Source organism: Astyanax mexicanus, chromosome 4, assembly GCF_023375975.1.
Source record: "Astyanax mexicanus isolate ESR-SI-001 chromosome 4, AstMex3_surface, whole genome shotgun sequence".
NCBI classification, from domain to species: Eukaryota; Metazoa; Chordata; class Actinopteri; order Characiformes; family Acestrorhamphidae; genus Astyanax; species Astyanax mexicanus.
In genome coordinates, this window is record NC_064411.1 from 12,447,135 (window position 1) to 12,465,813 (window position 18,679).

The following is an 18,679-nucleotide window of genomic DNA, read 5'->3' on the forward strand; positions in this document are numbered from 1 at the left end:
TGTTGGGTGCGCACCGCATTTCCGCAGCGTGAGGCTATTTTTCTAGATTTTTTATCTTGTACACTACTTAGGGAGCCTAATGAAGAAACACCATGTCTCCTATAGGCATTAAACATACATTATTACACACATTATGAGCCACCAATATCAGGGTAAGAGCTGTTATTATTAAAATAAAAGCTTAAGTGAATATATTTTCCAGTTAATATAGAGTATTTTAAGCTGAATGTAAAATAAGGGACCCTTTAATTCAGCAGGTCTTGTCTCTGGGGGGCAGCGAAGTAAACAAAACTTTAATTTCCTGAACAAACATTTTCTTTCAAAGTCAAACAAGTGCTGGACTTTAATCTACACAGATTTCTCTCCTTAAAACTGATTATTTGGGTGAGTATAGCTCTTACATTTATTTACAGTAAGCTTAGATTTCCACAATTTTTACTGAAATGGCTGAAAATAGAGGGCGCTACGCTAGCTAGCTAGCGCTTAGCTACCTAGTCACAAGCCATAGCAACCGCTCACATAGCCGAGTTCTAACACCACTGTGGCTAAATACACTAATTACAATATAAAAGACACACACAGGGGACAGTATGAACACCTACCTGCTGTTTTACTGCTGTTTTTAGCCTCTTTAATTCTACATGCTAATCGCTAAATTAGCTTCAGTCACATAGCTTAGCTAGCTCAGAGCAGGTAGATAACAAGCTGCCACTCTAACTTACCTGTGTCTGGTGAACCATGTGTAGTAAAACTAATATATTATATTATATTAACTATATATTGTAGCAAGGAACAAATTTTTTGACAAAAAAAAGTTTTAATTATCTGGATCCTAGTTTTATAATTTGCAATTTTCCACTGATTTAATTTATTTTCAACTTCCTCTTTCTTATTTTCCCAGTTAATTTCAGCTCATTTATCTTTTGTCATAAAGTCCTATAATTTTATTTGATTTTTATTTGCTAAGTTCAAAAATAGAGGATCATTTTATCCCATCCAGATGTCTTCTCTTTTATCCAAATTGAATTTTGCTCCTGCTACGTCTTCATAAATTCTATAATCCTGAGCTCTTTCTGATTTCTTACGATTACTGTGATGTCGTCATCAGCAAAGTCTGTAAGTTTAAAAGATTCTTTACCTAAGATATCAATTCCTTTAGTTCTGGTATCATTTTTAATTTTATTTAAAGGGGACTAACTGCTAACACACACATAAGACTGCACTTAAAGGGCAGCCTTGTTTGAGTCCTCTATGTGTCTTAAATTATGTTAAAATACCCTTTAGCATTAATTTCATATAATAACTTGATCTTATGAAGGAAATTTGGTGGAAAACCATAGTGCTGCAAATCATTCCATAAATATTCCATGGACACATAGTCAAAAGCCTTTTCCTGATCTAAAGTAATTATATAAAATTCCTTATCATTATTTAAATGTATTCATTTATTATAAATCAAGGTAATCACAGATTATAAAACAATTCATTCATTTTTCCATCTCTAATGCCTTTATTAAAATAATTTTGTAATAAACTATAATAATGTCTTATAACATTTCGGAGGTTAACCGTCTGGTCCTGGAGTTTTCCCATCATGTAAATCCTTATTTACTTCAACAATTTCTTCCTTTGTAATTGGTTGATATTGATGAGAGGTCCTCTGCTTGTAATTTTGAACAGCCTGATAAAAATTGTGATTTTTTTGTTTCCTTTATAATTTTCTGCTTTTCTTTTTTGTTTTCTATTACATTCCCATGCTCCTCTCAAATCCCTTTAATCATCTGCGTGACATTAAGTTCTCTAAAAAGTGTCATTTTAATAACTCGATCTTGAGCTGTGTTAACATTATTAATTATAAATTTCTTGTTGTCATAAAAACAATCAATATAGATTAACCTTCCAGGAATCAATTATCTGTAATTAATTATTTCAAACAATTGATTATAGAATAATAAACCAATTCCATCAGCTTTACATTCTCCAATAGAAAAGAAGGAATAACCATTATCCCACATTTTTTTGGATTTTCTATATCTTCATATGTATTTAGTTTTGTTTACTGTAAACACAACACAACAAATCTCTGCTTTTTTTTTCTTTTAAATATACAAAATTTCTCATTCCTGTTCTTTTTTTACTGAACACCCCCAACACTGCATAGTGCAATATTAAATCAGACAGAGGAGATAAAGAAATGTTTATTTCTTTTATTTTTCTTAGTGTATTGTTCATTCTGCTTCTAACCTCCTTTTTTAGGTTTTCTTTTCCGTTTCTTTTCGTTGGTGCAGCAGCCCCTGTGCGTATGGTGGTAGATCTGGTCATAGATGGAAGGAGAGGTGATGAAGAAGGAGGAGGAACTTGGTTTGCTTGTGTTTCGGCTGCTGCAGACTCGTGCTGGTGTTCGGATTTCCTCCGTCTGTCTCTCCGCTGCTGCTGCTGCTTCCGCTGCTACTTAAATCTTCATGATGACTCATTTCCATCCTCTACTCTTTCACTTCCATTGTAGAGAGCTTCACTTGGACCTGGTTCCTCCACTGCGTCTGGTTCAACTCGGTTTGGGTGACTGATCGTTGGACGTGTTGTTAGAGGGATTTAATTTCTTCAGAAACTACTTCCTCTTTTTTATTTCCACTTACTGTCCACACAGTCACCATTATTAAAATACACACCTAAAATTTGTATTTGCTCTTTATCTGGAACATCGACTCTGAACTTCTTTCTTTGATCCCCAATCCACACACATTCAGATTTAGCCATATTAAGCTTTGCACCAGAAAGTTTTATATTAAATGTATAATATTCCATTATAATGTTTAAGTCTTTTTTTTTTGTTGTAATAAAAACTGTATAATCATCTGCATAAGCTGTGATTTTAACTAAATAATCTCCTCTTTTAATACCTTGTATTCTTTCATCATTATGGCTAGAACGTAAATGGCAGAACTCAGAGGATAATCTTGTTTTATTCCTCCTATCGGCCTCTGTTTTTGCTCCACTCATCCATCAAGTTTTTCTGAGTTAAAGTTTGTTGAATTTTTAAGAGTGCAGGTACGTAACAGTTTTAGATTTTATCCTGACGTTTTTTTTTTTTTTTATCTGACTTCATGACCAACATTCAACCTGAAATGAATTTCTATTGACGTTGGTGATCAGCTGGATAGTGAAGCTTTTATCCTCCAGTTAGACCAGGAGCTCACCACTCACCCTGCTACTCCTACCATGTCCAACTGTTAGTCCTCATTTACTTGTTTTTATTAAAAATTTAACTTTATGAAATGTGATTGTAACATTAACACCATGTGAGCATTTGTTTGGTTTTACTGAAAATTGTGAAAAAAATGTTAATCCTATGAATGCTCTGTAAGTTCATATAAATCAGCAATTTCTGAACAATATCACCACAGTTTTTGACATGTTTTTCTATAATTTACATATATTTGACACACTGGACCAAAAAAAATCCATGTGATGTCAACCACCCTTATATAAAATGCAGAACATCTCAAAGACACTAGATGGAGGCAGTGCTCCTTTCTCCCAGCATTATTATCACAGTGCACACACATGCAGTATAGTCACGTCAGAGTATAAAATTAACCAACTGTTTTTTATTTTAAAAAATGTATTTGAGGTAAATGAAATTATTTAGTGATTTTTGTTTCTAAATAGCTTATTATTATTTTTTTGTTTTGTTTTGTTTTGTTTTGTTTGTCATTTACCTTTATGTAACCCTTAAATAAGTAATGACAGTGAGCTCAGGCTGTTTAATGCAGTCATAGAAAACAGAATCATCTTGAAAAACTCATGAGAACGTTATAAAATGTGGGGCAGATCATGCGCAGTGCGGGGAGGAGCACTTTTGGACGGGTAGCAGAACTCGGCAGAACACCGGTCTGAAAACTGGGGGGGTTTACAGCTGTGTGGGAGAAACTTCAGACTCATGAATATTCAAACATTCCATTCAACCGTGTAATATGATTGGCTGACGAACAATGGCTCCGCCCTCCCAGCGTCTATTCGCTGAGAGAGTTAGGGGGCGGGGCTTAGAGGGAGAGCGGTGTGACGCAGTGAGGAGGAAGTGAAAGTAAGTTCAGTCTCCGCCATTAGAAGAGGACAGAAGTCCGGATTCACTCGGTAAGTTCAGAACTGAAGAGAATGTAGAACAGAACCGTGTAGCTTAAAGTCAGAACCGGTTCTAAAGGTTCCTCAGATCCAGAACCGGTTCTTTAAGCTCAGCTCAGTGTCCGATTCCACTGGAAGAACCAGGATCAGCATGGAGATCTGAACCGGGCCTGGATCAGACCTGGACCTGGTCTAGATCAGACCGGCTGGAGAACAATCAGCTGTAACAGATCAATAATGCTGTAAACTGAAGAGAAATGCGCAGATATAGATTGATATTTATTGATCACAGTGTAGTTTATGCTGTTTAAAGCGCATTACTGCTTAATGTGGGCTTTGATCTGTTGGGGAGATAAAAAAACCGGAACTGCTATAAAGGCGTGTTTATATGCAGTAGCGCTGTTTAACCAGCAGGGGGAGCAACGGAGCTCAAGATCACGTGGTGTGTTAGTGTTTTTAATCCTGCTGTTTTATATTATACTTAAATAATCTCTCTATTCTGATTCAGTAACATAATAATAATAATATTAATTATAATAGAACTGTGTGTATATTTATAATGTTGTGTAATGCAGTAATATTACTAATAATAATTTAATTATAATAATTATAATAACAGTAAATGTTTCTGTAATCTGTAGAATAATGTGTAATGAGGGTAAATCACACTGTTATGTATCGTTCTCTGTTTGTTTTGTTTTGTTAGTTTATCAGGTTTTGTTTAATGCAGTTCTGATGATAATGTCATTATTGTAAGAATAAAGGTTTTATTGTAACGGCTGATCTGTTCTCAGGGGTCGGTGTCGGCAGTGTTCAGCTGTGTGTGAATGAAGAAGAGTAAATGATGGATCTTCAGAACTCCAGCAGTGGAGGAGGACCTCCTGTCCTAAAGTGAGTAAATTAAGTGATGGGTTTAATATGTAAAGTAGTTTTGTATTTTAATGGTTTCAGCTCTAATCCTGGAGCTGTGATCTGCATATTTTACAGTTTTAAAATATTGAGAACAGAGTTTCTCCTAGACCAGAGTCAGAACCCTGTGCTGTATTTAAACACAGAGAAACGCTTAACAAACAGTAACAGTAACAGTATTAGGTGGTTGCTGTAGTGATATTATGCTGTTGCTAGGTGGTTGCATATTTAGTTAAAAAATATGGTCCATATTTTTTAACATAAAAGTGACGATTTGCTCAAAATCTGGATCGGATTAGTCTGTAGTGAAAGTGATCTTTGGACCAGATCCATTGTGAGGATCCGTCTCGGATTTTACCACACGCTGTCTGGGTTTACATTAGTATTAGAAATGAGGAAATCCTGATGTGCTGCATTTATATAGATCAGATGGAAGTGACTGGGTTTGATATTAAAGCTGTGGAATGAAGAAAGACTTGTTCTATTCTAGGCCTGGACAATAATTTGATATCTGTATTTATCGCGATAAGAAATGTTTCAATAATGGGGACATCATTTTTGTGGTATATCGATATGTATTATTTACACGGACAGGCATTTTTTACTGGTGTAAGCTCGCCCCAGAGTTGAACACAGTCTCCGTAGCTGAGCTATGTCTGTGCGTGATGACGTAATTACACAGGCACGTAGCCAGATAGGCTAGGCTAGGCTAGGTTAGATTTGGCTAGGCTATGCTAGGCACCCCAGCAAACATGCCCACACTGGGCCAATGAGGGCCCAATGTGGGCCAACACATCGGCCCCGTATGGGCAGCCCACATCGGGCCATGGGGAATTTGCACATCGGTGCGGTATCGGCCCCACGCCATCGGCCCCATATGGGCAGCCCAAATCGGACCATTGGGGACTTGCACGTTGGTGCGGTATCGGCCCCACGCCATCGGCCCCATATGGGCAGCCCAAATCGGACCATTGGGGATTTGCACGTCGGTGCAGTATCGCCCCCATATGGGCAGCCCACTTAGGGCCAACGGAGATTTGCTCATCGGGACGGCACCAGCACCATGGTGTCGGCCCATTTCAGGCAGCCCACATTGGGCCAATGGAAATTTGCTCACCAGTATAGCGTCGGCCCCACGGCGTGGGCCCTTTTCAGGCAGCCCACATTTGGCCAGCGAAGATATACTCCTCTATGCAAAATCAACACCAAAGCATTGGCCCATTGGGCCAACAGAGATTTGCAGAGCTCTAACACACACACACACACACACTGACTCATGCCCTCAGTGGAAAACCAATTGTGGCCCCAAATTTTTAGAACTGTGCAATATTGAACAGAGAACACTTTTCAAGGAAGAAAATTTAAAGCTGTGCTATTGGCACTTTGACATTTTTTGCAACTGGCTGTAAAACAATTATACAAATAACACAATTTAAAGTGTATAGTAAATTAATTAATTTATTACAAAGTATCATGTATGAAATATAAACAACACACAACATTATTTAAGTAAATTACTTAATAATAAATCCCAAATTTATATTTTATCATGTAGATAAACATGTACTGCATAAATATCTCCATTTGCAAAAACAGTATTTATAATAAACAGTATGATATAAATATCAAACATAATACAAAATAACAAAGAATTATACAACTTAAATTATATATATATAAACATCAATAAAAACAGCAAATCATATTCTTGAATAAATACTTAAATGCACTAGACTGATGTAGTAGATGAATAATAAACTGATACTATTATTGCTACTGGAACAAAGCCTCTGGGGTGGGTTTCCCGAAAACGAACAACCTTAGCGAATAACGAACGAACTAACGAATGACGTGAGTAAAGAACGAGCCAGTTCTGCGAGTGTTTCCCAAAGAGCTTCGCAACGTGAAAATTAACAAAGGAGGTTAAAGAACGTCTTTGTTGAATCCTCCCCTGAAACAGCGCACTCAATCGATCCACAAATATCGATTATTATGCAGTATTTATTCAGTATTACACCCTAAAAATGTAAAAAAGTGTTGTAATCATCAATATTATACATATTTTGAAATTTAAATTACAAAAGGATGTACTTTGGCATTAATAAAATACTCCTACAGATACATATGGCTAAATAAATAAGTCATATGTTTATATATAAATGTTTAATAAACATTAAACTTTTTTTACTTTTTTAAAACTATTATTGTTAATATATATATATTATATTAATAGATATTGTACTAATATTATTAGATAGATAGATAGATACTTTATTAATCCCCACAGGGGAAATTCATTTGTTCATTTTATTAATAGTAATATTGATAATAATATTAATTTATTATTATTATAATTATTAATAATATAAAAATAATATAATAATACATATACGTATGTTCCGGTGTGTGTGTGTGTATATATATATATATATATACATATATATATATATATATGTATATATATATATATACACACACACACACACACTCTGTAAAGCTCCAGCTCATCCTAAATCACCATCTCAGTTGGGTTTAGGTCAGGGGATTGTAAAGGCCATGCACCTTTTTGTTAACTTTTGTTAATTCCATATGCGTCAATTAATTGTTTTCATAGTTTTAATATTAATCGACAATGTAAAAAAAAAAACACATTAAATGAGACGTGTCAACTTTTGACTGGTATTTATATATTTGCGAGCTGACACACCCCAGAGTTTGCCCAGATGAACGGCCACAATGTTGGTTAGAAGCACCTAAATAAAGAATAATATTAAATATTACCTGCACATTCACCGATACCCTTTACAATACGTGTAGGTGTGAGTAAAGACACTGCAGGCGTCCCCTGCACCGGACCTACAGTACCAGGAATTTTCCCAATAGCATGGAAATATATTGTATTGTGCTGTAATTCCCGGGCTGGTGGGAAGTGTATATAAGTGTGTGTATGCCACATAACAGCCTGATTACAGAATCCACGGACTTGGTGACTTTGCAGCTTTGCTTAGACCGTGAGCATCATCTGCAGGAATCTGGATTTTTAATAATTTATGGGTTTGATCGGTCAATTCCAGTATGCCCAGTTAGACTACACAGAGAAAGTTGGCATTATAATATAATATGATATAATATAATATAATATAATATATAATATAATATATAATATAATATAATATAATATAATATAATATAATATAATATAATATAATATATAATATAATATAATATAATATAATATAATATAATATAATATAACTCATTCACTCACTTACTCACTCATCGTCAACCGCTTTATCCGTTAAGGGTCGCGGGGGGGGGGGGGGGGTGGCTGGAGTCTATACCAGTCGGCATCGGGGGGAAGGCAGTATACACCCTGGACAGGCCGCCAATCCATCGCAGGGCAGACAGACACACAGGCACATCCACTCACACACTCACACCTAAGGGGCAATTTTTATCCAACATCTAATTAGCCTGAACTTTGGACTGTGGGAGGAAACCGGAGCACCCGCAGACACGGGAAATAATATAATATAATATAATATAATATAATAATATTAATTATTATAATAATAATTATATATATAATATAATTGATTATAATTAATAGTAACATAATATAATTGCTTTAACAAGGGAAACTATAATTTTTCTCCCTCAAAATTGGCGGTCCCTGGTGTTTAAGGTGCTGAACTGCAAGTAGAGATCCCCTAAAGAAGCTCTTAAGAATAACGACTGGGTGAGGGCACTCGTTAATCTGCGAGCGAGTTTACGTAGTACTTTAGTTATGCACGGGTTTGGGAAACACTCTTTAATTAACGATCAATCTTAAGTACGAGTTAACGAAGTTCTTAGCGTTACGAAGCTTTCAGGAAACCCACCCCTGATCTCTATTATTAATTTTATTCCTCTTGCTTGTAGACTTGGAACCAAAATGTCATCCCAATCAAACCAGTAAAAAAAAATTCTAATTGAATATAACATTAGTTTTTGCATTAAGGTTTTTATCTCACAGCAATAATAATGAAGGAGAAAATAGATGTACTTTACATAAATAGAACAGATATAATTAATCATAATATCAAAAATGAATATTGTTTATGCATTAATATAGCATAGATCATAAATTAACTATTTTTTGAAGAGACTGCATGAGACGATGCTTCCGTCCACCTGAACGGTCCCGTGCATTCCAAAGCCAAACCTTTGCAACCTGCTCGATCTCTGCATCCTTTGGTGGTGGCATGATTGATCTTCTCACGGCCTCTTAAAATGATAATATAGAGATATGAGAATGCAGTCAGGTAAATACTACATCTGTTAGTGTCTTTTCATGTACAATGCTTAATTTTAGAGAAATTTGCAGACTGTATTTGATTACAGTGATTCTTATATAGTGATAGTTATTTGAATTTGAATTTCTTCAGGCTATTCATGGTGAAACATAAATAGCCTTTACAGTCACTGTGTGTGACTGGTAGTTACATTCTATAAACATGTGAGGTGGCCGATATCAGGTTCACAAAAATACCAAAACTTTTTAAAATGATATCTTTCCCTTAGCTTAACTGGCTATCTTTCCCTTAGCTTAGCTGGCTATATTTCCGTTAGCTTAGCTGGATATCTTTCCCTTAGCTTAACTGGCTATATTTCCGTTAGCTTAGCTGGATATCTTTCCCTTAGCTTAACTGGCTATATTTCCGTTAGCTTAGCTGGCTAGCTTTCCGTTAGCTTAACTGGCTGTCTTTCCCTTAGCTTAACTGGCTGTCTTTCCCTTAGCTTAACTGGCTATCTTTCCCTTAGCTTAACTGGCTGTCTTTCCCTTAGCTTAACTGGCTATCTTTCCCTTAGCTTAAGTGGATATCTTTCCCTTAGCTTAACTGGCTATCTTTCCCTTAGCTTAAGTGGATATCTTTCCATTTTCCATTTCCCTTAATATTTCTCTTAGCAAGCCATTGTTCCCTTAGCTGGTTATTGTTGACATACTTGGATATAAAGTTAACTTACTTAACAGCAGTCTTTCTCCAAGAGCCGAGATAAGCTGCCAACTTGGGAGCCCCTCTTGTTATTTAAATGTGAGGTAAATTCTCATTCTAACTTAGGACAATGCTAACTTTTTTTTAGCACAATGCTAACTTCGACATAGCTACCCTTATAATGCTACAATAACCTGAGAGTGGTAACTGCATTAGCACCACATTAGCATATCTTAGCAAAAAATAGAAAAGCGTATAGTAGAACAGAAATTATAACTTACCTTTCAGTCACTTTGACAGACCAAAGTCACTCACTGACTTTGCCTTTAAGCTTGATCGTTGCTCTGTGGTAAAGGCACGTGCAGGGAGGGGGGAGGGGAGGGGGTGGATTCGTTGGTTACATGATCCTCACAATTAAATATCACATGCAAAAATAAAAAAATATGTAACTTTTATAACCTTGCTGGCTTACACAAAGTGTATAGTCAAGCACAAAAACATTTATAATTTAATATTTTTATTTATTTATTATCAGCACTACCAATAATAAAGGTGAGATTATGAATCAGCACCATGGAGCAAATTCGTAGCTATCCAAAATATTAAATAAAAATATTTTTATAAATAAAAATGTATAGCTATACAGTATATGTCTTGAAAAATATGAGATGTTACTATGTGTGTGTGTGAGTGTGTCCCTCCAAAGGTCTCTGCACAACTCTGCTGTGGTACCTTGATTTTTCTCCACTTTTGGTTTAGAAAATCTTTCAGAGCTGATACTACATTTCACACAGTGTTGCTCCTATCCACTAAGCTAGCTAATCTACCTAGCTCTCACAGACAAAAACAATAAAAAATATTCAGATACCCTTCATATGAACTTGTTATGACACAAACTTTCAGATTGTAAAATATTTTATGGTAAATTTGGGCTGACCCAGAGTAACCTAGCATAGGATTTGTGTGGGCATGCTCACATATGTGTGCGTGCTGCCCACATATAACCCACAATGCCTACAGTGTGTAAATGGTGCAGGCTGAATTAGGGCTGACCCACAGTGGCCCTGCATGAGATTTGTGTGCACATGCCAAAGTGCAGGTTGCCGACATATAACCCATACCGGGTATGAAATGGTGCAGGCTGAATTTGGGCTGACCCACACTGGCTCTGCATGAGATTTGTGTGGGCATGCCAGAGTGTGGGTTGCCCACATATAACCCACACTTGCCCTTCAGGGTGTGAAATGGTGCAGGCTGAATGTGGGCTGACCCACAGTGGGCCTGCCTGGGATTTGTGTGGGCGCATCAAAGTGTTGGCTGTCCAAATAATTCCCACACTGGGTCTACAGGAGCATTAATGCACTGGACCAGTTTAGGCTAGCCCACAGCGGCCTTTTATAGGATTTGAGTGGGCCAGCCAATGAACAGGCTGCCCACAGAAAACCCATGTTGGGCCTGTTTGGAATTTTAATGGGCTAGCCCCTGCCCACAGTGCCCACACTTAGCCCACGAAGGGCCGATGTGTAGCTTTTTGCTGGGTAATAATGCACTCCATATATGCAGGATTAAAGTAAAATAAATTATACTGGACATAAACATATATAAAATGTCTCTAGAAGATATATAATAGGAAATGAAAACAGTGTGAATTTTTCTTTTCAGCAAGAAAGTACTACCCTGAATGTGATAATTAGGGGTGGGTGATATGGCTCCATATTTCAGGGTAATATAGTTCATGATATTCAAAAATATTGGCAACATTATTTCTTACGATATTTTATGGCATACTGCCTTATTAAAACAGATTAATATCATTTCTGGAGCTGTGATTGTATGCAGATAAATTATCCCATAAATGGTCCTACACCTGAATAAAAAAAGTAATATTATCTAATTTCTAGAACATAAAAACAGGAAGGGGTAGGTCGAGACACTTCATCAAGCATATACATTTAATACAGGCTTTTTCTGCTTCCGGTCACTGAAATTATTGTATTGAAAAACTAAATATTTGATTATAAAAGGTGAGGCGTAGAGATATACTGCAAGTCAGAAAATTACAAAGATATTTATAAGATAAAATGAGATACACTTTGTTAGAGCAGTATGACATATTTACAGCTAGTGCTGGACGATATGGCCAAAATTTATATCACGATACATTCCTTAATTTCGGTCGATACAATATAATTTCGATATCGATATAAATATTTGGAAGGCCTCAGAAAAACTGTTAGGAATCCCTGCAATAGAAATCTGTACCTATTACTGTCTTTAAAGCCTCCTCTCATAAAAAACTGTATAATACTTTAGAAATTAAAAAATGGTCAGAATGAATAAATGCTCACCTTTATTTGCATGTAGCAATATAAAAACATGACTCTCTGTCAAACACAAACCAATAACCTATTTACATTTTACCAATATAAATAACTTTACATTACAACAGAGGCAGAGCTTCTTATCCTTTTGTAAACATATTTAACAGATCAAAACAAAAGTGCCTCATCCAGGATAAAGAATGCAGAAAATCTTCATTTATATAAAAGGAACACGATACCACCGTCAAATAAACAAACCTATATCAACTATAAATAACTTAGATACAACATAAACTACATAAGTGCTTCAGCCAGAATAAGGAAGATATTGTGTGTAGTGAAACTGCTTGAGGTGGTGGAACAGATTAGATGCATTACCGTTGCTAGTCAACTCCACTTTCCGGCACAATTGGGAGCAAGCTGAAGTTTATCAGACCTTTGAAAGCCGAACCACTGAATTAGACCTGCCTCCCTCAACTATCTCTCCTGTTTAATCACTTGTGGAAGCATCAGGTGTGCTCATTCTGCATCTAAAATCTAAAATTCTGCATCAGGGCCGAGCCTAATCGAGGAACTCGGTTCGGCCGCACTGCGCTCCGCTCGGCTTCATAGCGGGAGGTTCTAGGTGTGGACCGGAGCGCAGCCGAGCTTCAAGTTTTAGTAGTATGGATTATAGTGTAAAGTGTGATACTACTAAAGTAGTAGTATAACACTGTATTCAGTGCTGGACAGCAGCAGTGTTTCTGCTACATACATTTTGCAGCTGCAGCCTGCTGACAGTCAAGATACAACTACATATTAAAATGTCTGTGAATTTATAATGGGATAAAAGTACTGAAGCCTTTATTGTAGTATGAAGGTGTCCCAGTATTTTTCTCCATATAGTGTAACTAATGTAGGTAATTCTTTTTGGTTAATTGACCTGCTTTTATTTTAATACACAAAAGTTTTTTTCTTTGTTTTTCCAGAATAAACAACCAGGATATTTAATAAAGAACAGTGTTAAACTGCTGAAAGAGGTGAAGCACAAGCCATCCAGAAGAATCTCCTGAAAACGCAGAAATTGTTGCTACATTTCACAGACAGATGGAGCCAAGTCCCGACATGGAGAAACATCAGCACCCTGTCAAGAGTTTTACTAAACAGAGTGATCTCAAAATACACCAGCGCATTCACACAGGAGAGAAACCGTATTACTGCTCCGACTGTGGGAAGAGTTTTACTAAACAGAGTCATCTCAAAAATCACCAGCGCATTCACACAGGAGAGAAACCGTATTACTGCTCCGACTGTGGGAAGAGTTTTACTGAACAGAGTAGTCTCAAAATACACCAGCGCATTCACACAGGAGAGAAACCGTATCACTGCTCAGACTGTGGGAAGAGTTTTAATCAACAGGGTCTTTTCAAAAATCACCAGCGCATTCACACAGGAGAGAAACCGTATTACTGCTCCGATTGTGGGAAGAGTTTTACTGAACAGAGTAGTCTCAAAATACACCAGCGCATTCACACAGGAGAGAAACCGTATCACTGTTCAGACTGTGGGAAGAGTTTTACTAAACAGAGTAATCTCAAACTGCATCAGCGCATTCACACAGGAGAGAAACCGTATTACTGTTTCGACTGTGGGAAGAGTTTTACTAAACAGAGTAATCTCAAACTGCATCAGCGCATTCACACAGGAGAGAAACCGTATCACTGTTCAGACTGTGGAAAGAGTTTTACTAAACAGAGTAATCTCAAACTGCATCAGCGCATTCACACAGGAGAGAAACCGTATTACTGTTTCGACTGTGGGAAGAGTTTTACTAAACAGAGTCATCTCAAAAGACACCAGCGCATTCACACAGGAGAGAAACCGTATCACTGCTCCGATTGTGGGAAGAGTTTTACTGATCAGAGTAGTCTCAAAATACACCAGCGCATTCACACAGGAGAGAAACTGTATCACTGTTCAGACTGTGGGAAGAGTTTTACTAAACAGAGTACTCTCAAACTGCACCAGCGCATTCACACAGGAGAGAAACCGTATCACTGCTCCGATTGTGGGAAGAGTTTTACTCAACAGAGTCATCTCAAACTGCATCAGCGCATTCACACAGGAGAGAAACCGTATCACTGCTCAGACTGTGGGAAGAGTTTTACTCAACAGAGTAATCTCAAACTGCATCAGCGCATTCACACAGGAGAGAAACCGTATCACTGCTCAGACTGTGGGAAGAGTTTTACTAGACAGAGTGATCTCAAAATACACCAGCGCATTCACACAGGAGAGAAACCTTATTACTGCTCAGACTGTGATAAGTGTTTTACTACACAGAGTAATCTCAAACTGCATCAGCGCATTCACACAGGAGAGAAACCGTATCACTGTTTCGACTGTGGGAAGAGTTTTACTCAACAGAGTAATCTCAAACTGCACCAGCGCATTCACACAGGAGAGAAACCGTATCACTGTTCAGACTGTGGGAAGAGTTTTACTTTACAGAGTGAACTTATATTACATCAGTGCATTCACAAAAGATAGAAAAGTATCCCAAATCTGTTCCTCTGCCATAAAAATGCAAACCTTAAATCTTTCAGACAGCCAAAAACACCTCATCATGCACAAAATATTCAGTCTGTTACAAGAACTTCATTTAAAAATGGCTTTTTACAGGTTCAGAAAAATGAATCTTATCCAGAGATGATGTTTACTGAATTTCATGCTGTGTTTTTATGTATGTTTGTATACCTACATTAGTTAATGCCTGCAGAGCTCTTCAACACTTAGTGTTGTGTTTTAAGAAGTTTTTACACACAGAATCATAAATGGTACCACTAACAGCATAAACTAGGAACATACATTTTTACAATTTTTTCAGTGATATGCTGAATAAATAGTAAAGCGATGATGCTAGCTCAGAGTAAAATCGTATATTAAATCTCAGCATTAGCTTTAGAACTAATAATAAACAAAAGTGAGGATTTTATCATTCTGGGACATTTTTAGGTTTAAAAATTGAATATGCTTTGCCATAAGTAGGAAATGATCATTTGGTCAACTTATGTCATTTACAGCCTTAACACATTCTCAATTGTTTACATATAAAAACTTTCTTTATTTTTTCCTCCACTCCACGTTTGTAGTTTGTAGTTGGAGCGAGGGCACTGCCAGTGTTTGCTCCAGATGTTAGATTAGCATTACTTAGTCTTTTAAAATTTAGATGTCGTAGTTTAAAGGAGTAGAGTATTCTTAGGAGTAGAGAATATTCTTAGCTTGCAACAAAAGGCCAACAAAATCCTTTTCAGAGTTAAAAAAAAAAAAAAAAACGATCTAGCTGTAGTTTCCATACTGAAAGCAACACTCAGCAGGCTATGCAGCAGTAAGACTGCAGGATCCTTGATTCCCTCTACTGCACATGTGTCAAACACAAGGCCCGCGGGCCAAATGTGGCCACATCCAAGCGAGAGCTTGTAAGATCTTAGTGTCTATAATAAATAGGTCAGAAGCGTTCTTTGACCAAAAACTACATTTCCCACAATGCTTGTCGATTGTATTACCCGCGAAGTTACGGCTTACTGCCACTACACAGCAGTGTAGTCATTGATGTGGAAACCCTGCCGGAGGGAAGGCGTAACTTCGCGGGTGGAATTGAGACATACAAACGTTTATCCCATAATGTCCAGAAAAAGAAAAGTTGATGCAGACGGACGGCTGTGCTTCAAGGCGAAAGACCGGTATGCCTTTTATGTTACGAAGAGTGTTACTGACCAAAATAAACGCTTGTTAGGAGAGATATAAGTTCTGTGTAAATATTTATAAGACAATAGCTGACAAAATGTGTTTTAATGACGTTAATAAACATCTCTGTGACAGCGCTAGTCACAGTTTCACCTCAGCAAAGGAGGAGGACGTGAATAACTTATCTAACCAGCCTTTACTGATTTCTGCCCCCAATAACCCTTTCAATAACCTCTAATAGCCTTTAATAGTCTTCAGTAGCCTTCAACAGTCTAACCTTGCAGCCGTGGTGTGTTCACTAAACTCCGTAGTTATAAACATCCTGAGGTTAGCAGCGCGCTAACTGACCTGTTTATAATGTAATCCCAGCAGTGACTTCGTGACGGCTGCTCTAAACTGCTGCTGTTAGCTGCTTGGGCTGAAAGATGAACTGTAGAGAGCTGTATTATTCGGTTAGTGGGGTTAAAATCTTTATTTTCTACACAGAAGAATTTTAAAAACTGTAAAAACGCTCCAGACTGGCTCAGCTGAGCCCTGTAGCCCGTGGCTGGGCTGTAGCTCTGACTGAGTAAAGACTGCGGGCTTGTGCTGCTGCTGCTGCAGCTCCGACTAGTGGTTGTATGAGGAACTGCTAAATCTGAGGAAATGCTAAATCTATCACATGTTCTTAACAGCTCACAATTTTTGATTTTATATTTATTAAGCCTTATTTCAGTATCAAACGTTTTGATCAAAGTTAATGTAACTAGTATTTTATGTCATTTCTATTCACTTGACTAGTTTGGTTCTTGAGTGATGGAGTTTTTGGATTTCATAACATGACAAATTAAAAGGATTTATGTTAATAGAGCAACAAGCAAACATTTTTTCCATGCAACTGTAATATTTGATTGAATAAATAGTATATTGAGAGTTATTTAACATTAAGGAGTAATTACATTCATTTTATATTACATTTTATTACATTTTATTACATTTATAAGTTACATCTGGCCCTCAGTGGACAGCCAATATGCCAATGTGGCCCTCGGCCAAAATGAGTTTGACACCCCTGCTCTACTGGTTTTCTCATTGGTCTATGGTTCAGTCAGTCTGATTAAAAATCTGCAAGTTAATCTACAGGGATATTTGGTTGTGTTGTGTTGCTAAAGTTATATACTCTGTTATCTTTTCCTTATTTGGTATCGTTTTGCTAAATGTTTTTTTATATCTCTAAAGGTACTAAAAATATCTAATCCATTTACTTTATTGATTGTTTTATCCAGTACCAGCTATTATCGTTGTTTTACATCACCTTATGTATTTACTCATATTCATATCTATGTGATTCAATAAAAGGCTTTTATATTGCAAGATCTGCAATCTTATCTATTCTTTCAACTTAAGCATTTAGCCAAAAGCTTTTGTACACAGCCAAACATACATTCAAGCAACCACTATATACAGTGCCTTGCAAAAGTATTCGGCCCCCCCTTGAACTTTTCAAACTTTTGCCACATTTTGGGCTTCAAACATAAATATATGATTTTTTTTGTTTGTTTTTTGTGAAGAATTAACAAGTGTGTAAGAATACGGAGGAGTTTTGCCTTACTATGTTCATTGTTCATTGATTAAAGGGTTAATCTGTGTGTAACTAAATCATCATTTCACTTAATCAGTATGTTATTCAAGCATTTAGCACGATTCATGATGATTCACATTGTGACTTAGAATGTATGTATATTGTGTCCTTGTGCTCAAAGCAAGGCCGTTTTTCTTGCAACTTAGCATGATTGATTTTTTCCAGCGGAACCATGAGTTTCTGTACATGTAATCTATAGTCTGATAAGGTTGGGGTGACCGAGTTCTCGGCTGACGTATAGGATGAATAACTGCTTATCAGTATCAGGATCCGGGGGGTGTGAGGAGCCTCCTCACACACTATTAGACTGAGGCCAGGCGAATGCCTGTTTTTATTAGACTCTGTCTAGGAAGAAGAGTAGAGTTGGGCGGGAGAGCTTCTCCCGAGAGGGACTACAGAGCCACAGGTCCTGTTCACACAGCCGAGAACTCTGGAAACCCCAACTTTTCTCACCTTTGGGGTTTTCCTCTTATTTTCACCTTTTTATTTCAATTCATTTTTCAATATTCTTTTTACTCAATTTTTGATGTATCCAAAAAAACTGTTTTGCTCAGAAGATTCTTTGAATAAAATCTGACGGAACGACAATTTTGGACTGGATCTCCTTTTCTTCTTTATGACGTATCATGCCAGATACATCATAATTCGAACAGTAGATCAATAATCTTTCAATCGTGAAGTGGAACGAAATTTATTGGATACACATTATGTTGAGATACTCAGTATTTTGAGAACATTGGTATTTAACTTGTGTGAAACTGACACCAATAAATCCATAACTCCTGCTATTTACTTACATAGAAGTGTTTTTTTTCTCAGTAGCTCAGTCGCTGTGAAGTGTGGAGGATAGTTTTGCAATATATTGATTATCGCTGAATCGCAGTTTTGAGATATCACCGTTATCATTAATTTACCACTTTGCTCAAAGGTGCTGAAAAAAACTTGAAAATGGGCCTTGAAAGTGCTTGAATTTTACCTTGTAAAAGGTGTTTGAACCCTGTGTT

The 18,679-nt window shown here is 36.9% G+C and overlaps 3 protein-coding genes across 4 annotated transcripts in view; 2 read left to right on the plus strand and 1 right to left on the minus strand.

Moving 5' to 3' along the window:
- LOC125801339 (zinc finger protein 239-like) overlaps nucleotides 1-18,679 on the minus strand; it is a 176,953-nt gene that overhangs the window by 90,565 nt on the left and 67,709 nt on the right. The window lies entirely within an intron of this gene.
- LOC103040097 (NACHT, LRR and PYD domains-containing protein 12-like) overlaps nucleotides 3,712-18,679 on the plus strand; it is a 128,832-nt gene continuing 113,864 nt past the window's right edge. The window contains exon 1 of one of the 2 annotated variants that reach the window (XM_049476994.1): nucleotides 3,712-4,134. The gene's annotated coding sequence lies outside the window, so the exon portion shown is untranslated. The remainder of the gene's footprint in view (nucleotides 4,135-18,679) is intronic. The other variant, XM_049477004.1, reaches the window with a different exon arrangement.
- LOC125801184 (zinc finger protein 271-like) lies at nucleotides 4,925-18,263 on the plus strand. Its single transcript, XM_049477495.1, has 2 exons — nucleotides 4,925-5,013; nucleotides 13,297-18,263. Exon 2 carries the CDS (start codon nucleotides 13,415-13,417, stop codon nucleotides 14,855-14,857), a length of 1,443 nt encoding a protein of 480 aa, XP_049333452.1. The 5' UTR covers nucleotides 4,925-5,013; nucleotides 13,297-13,414; the 3' UTR covers nucleotides 14,858-18,263.

Bases quoted from the DNA above. Each gene is read 5' to 3' on its own strand.
- LOC125801184 (XM_049477495.1), top strand. From the start codon at position 13,415: ATGGAGCCAAGTCCCGACATGGAGAAACATCAGCACCCTGTCAAGAGT.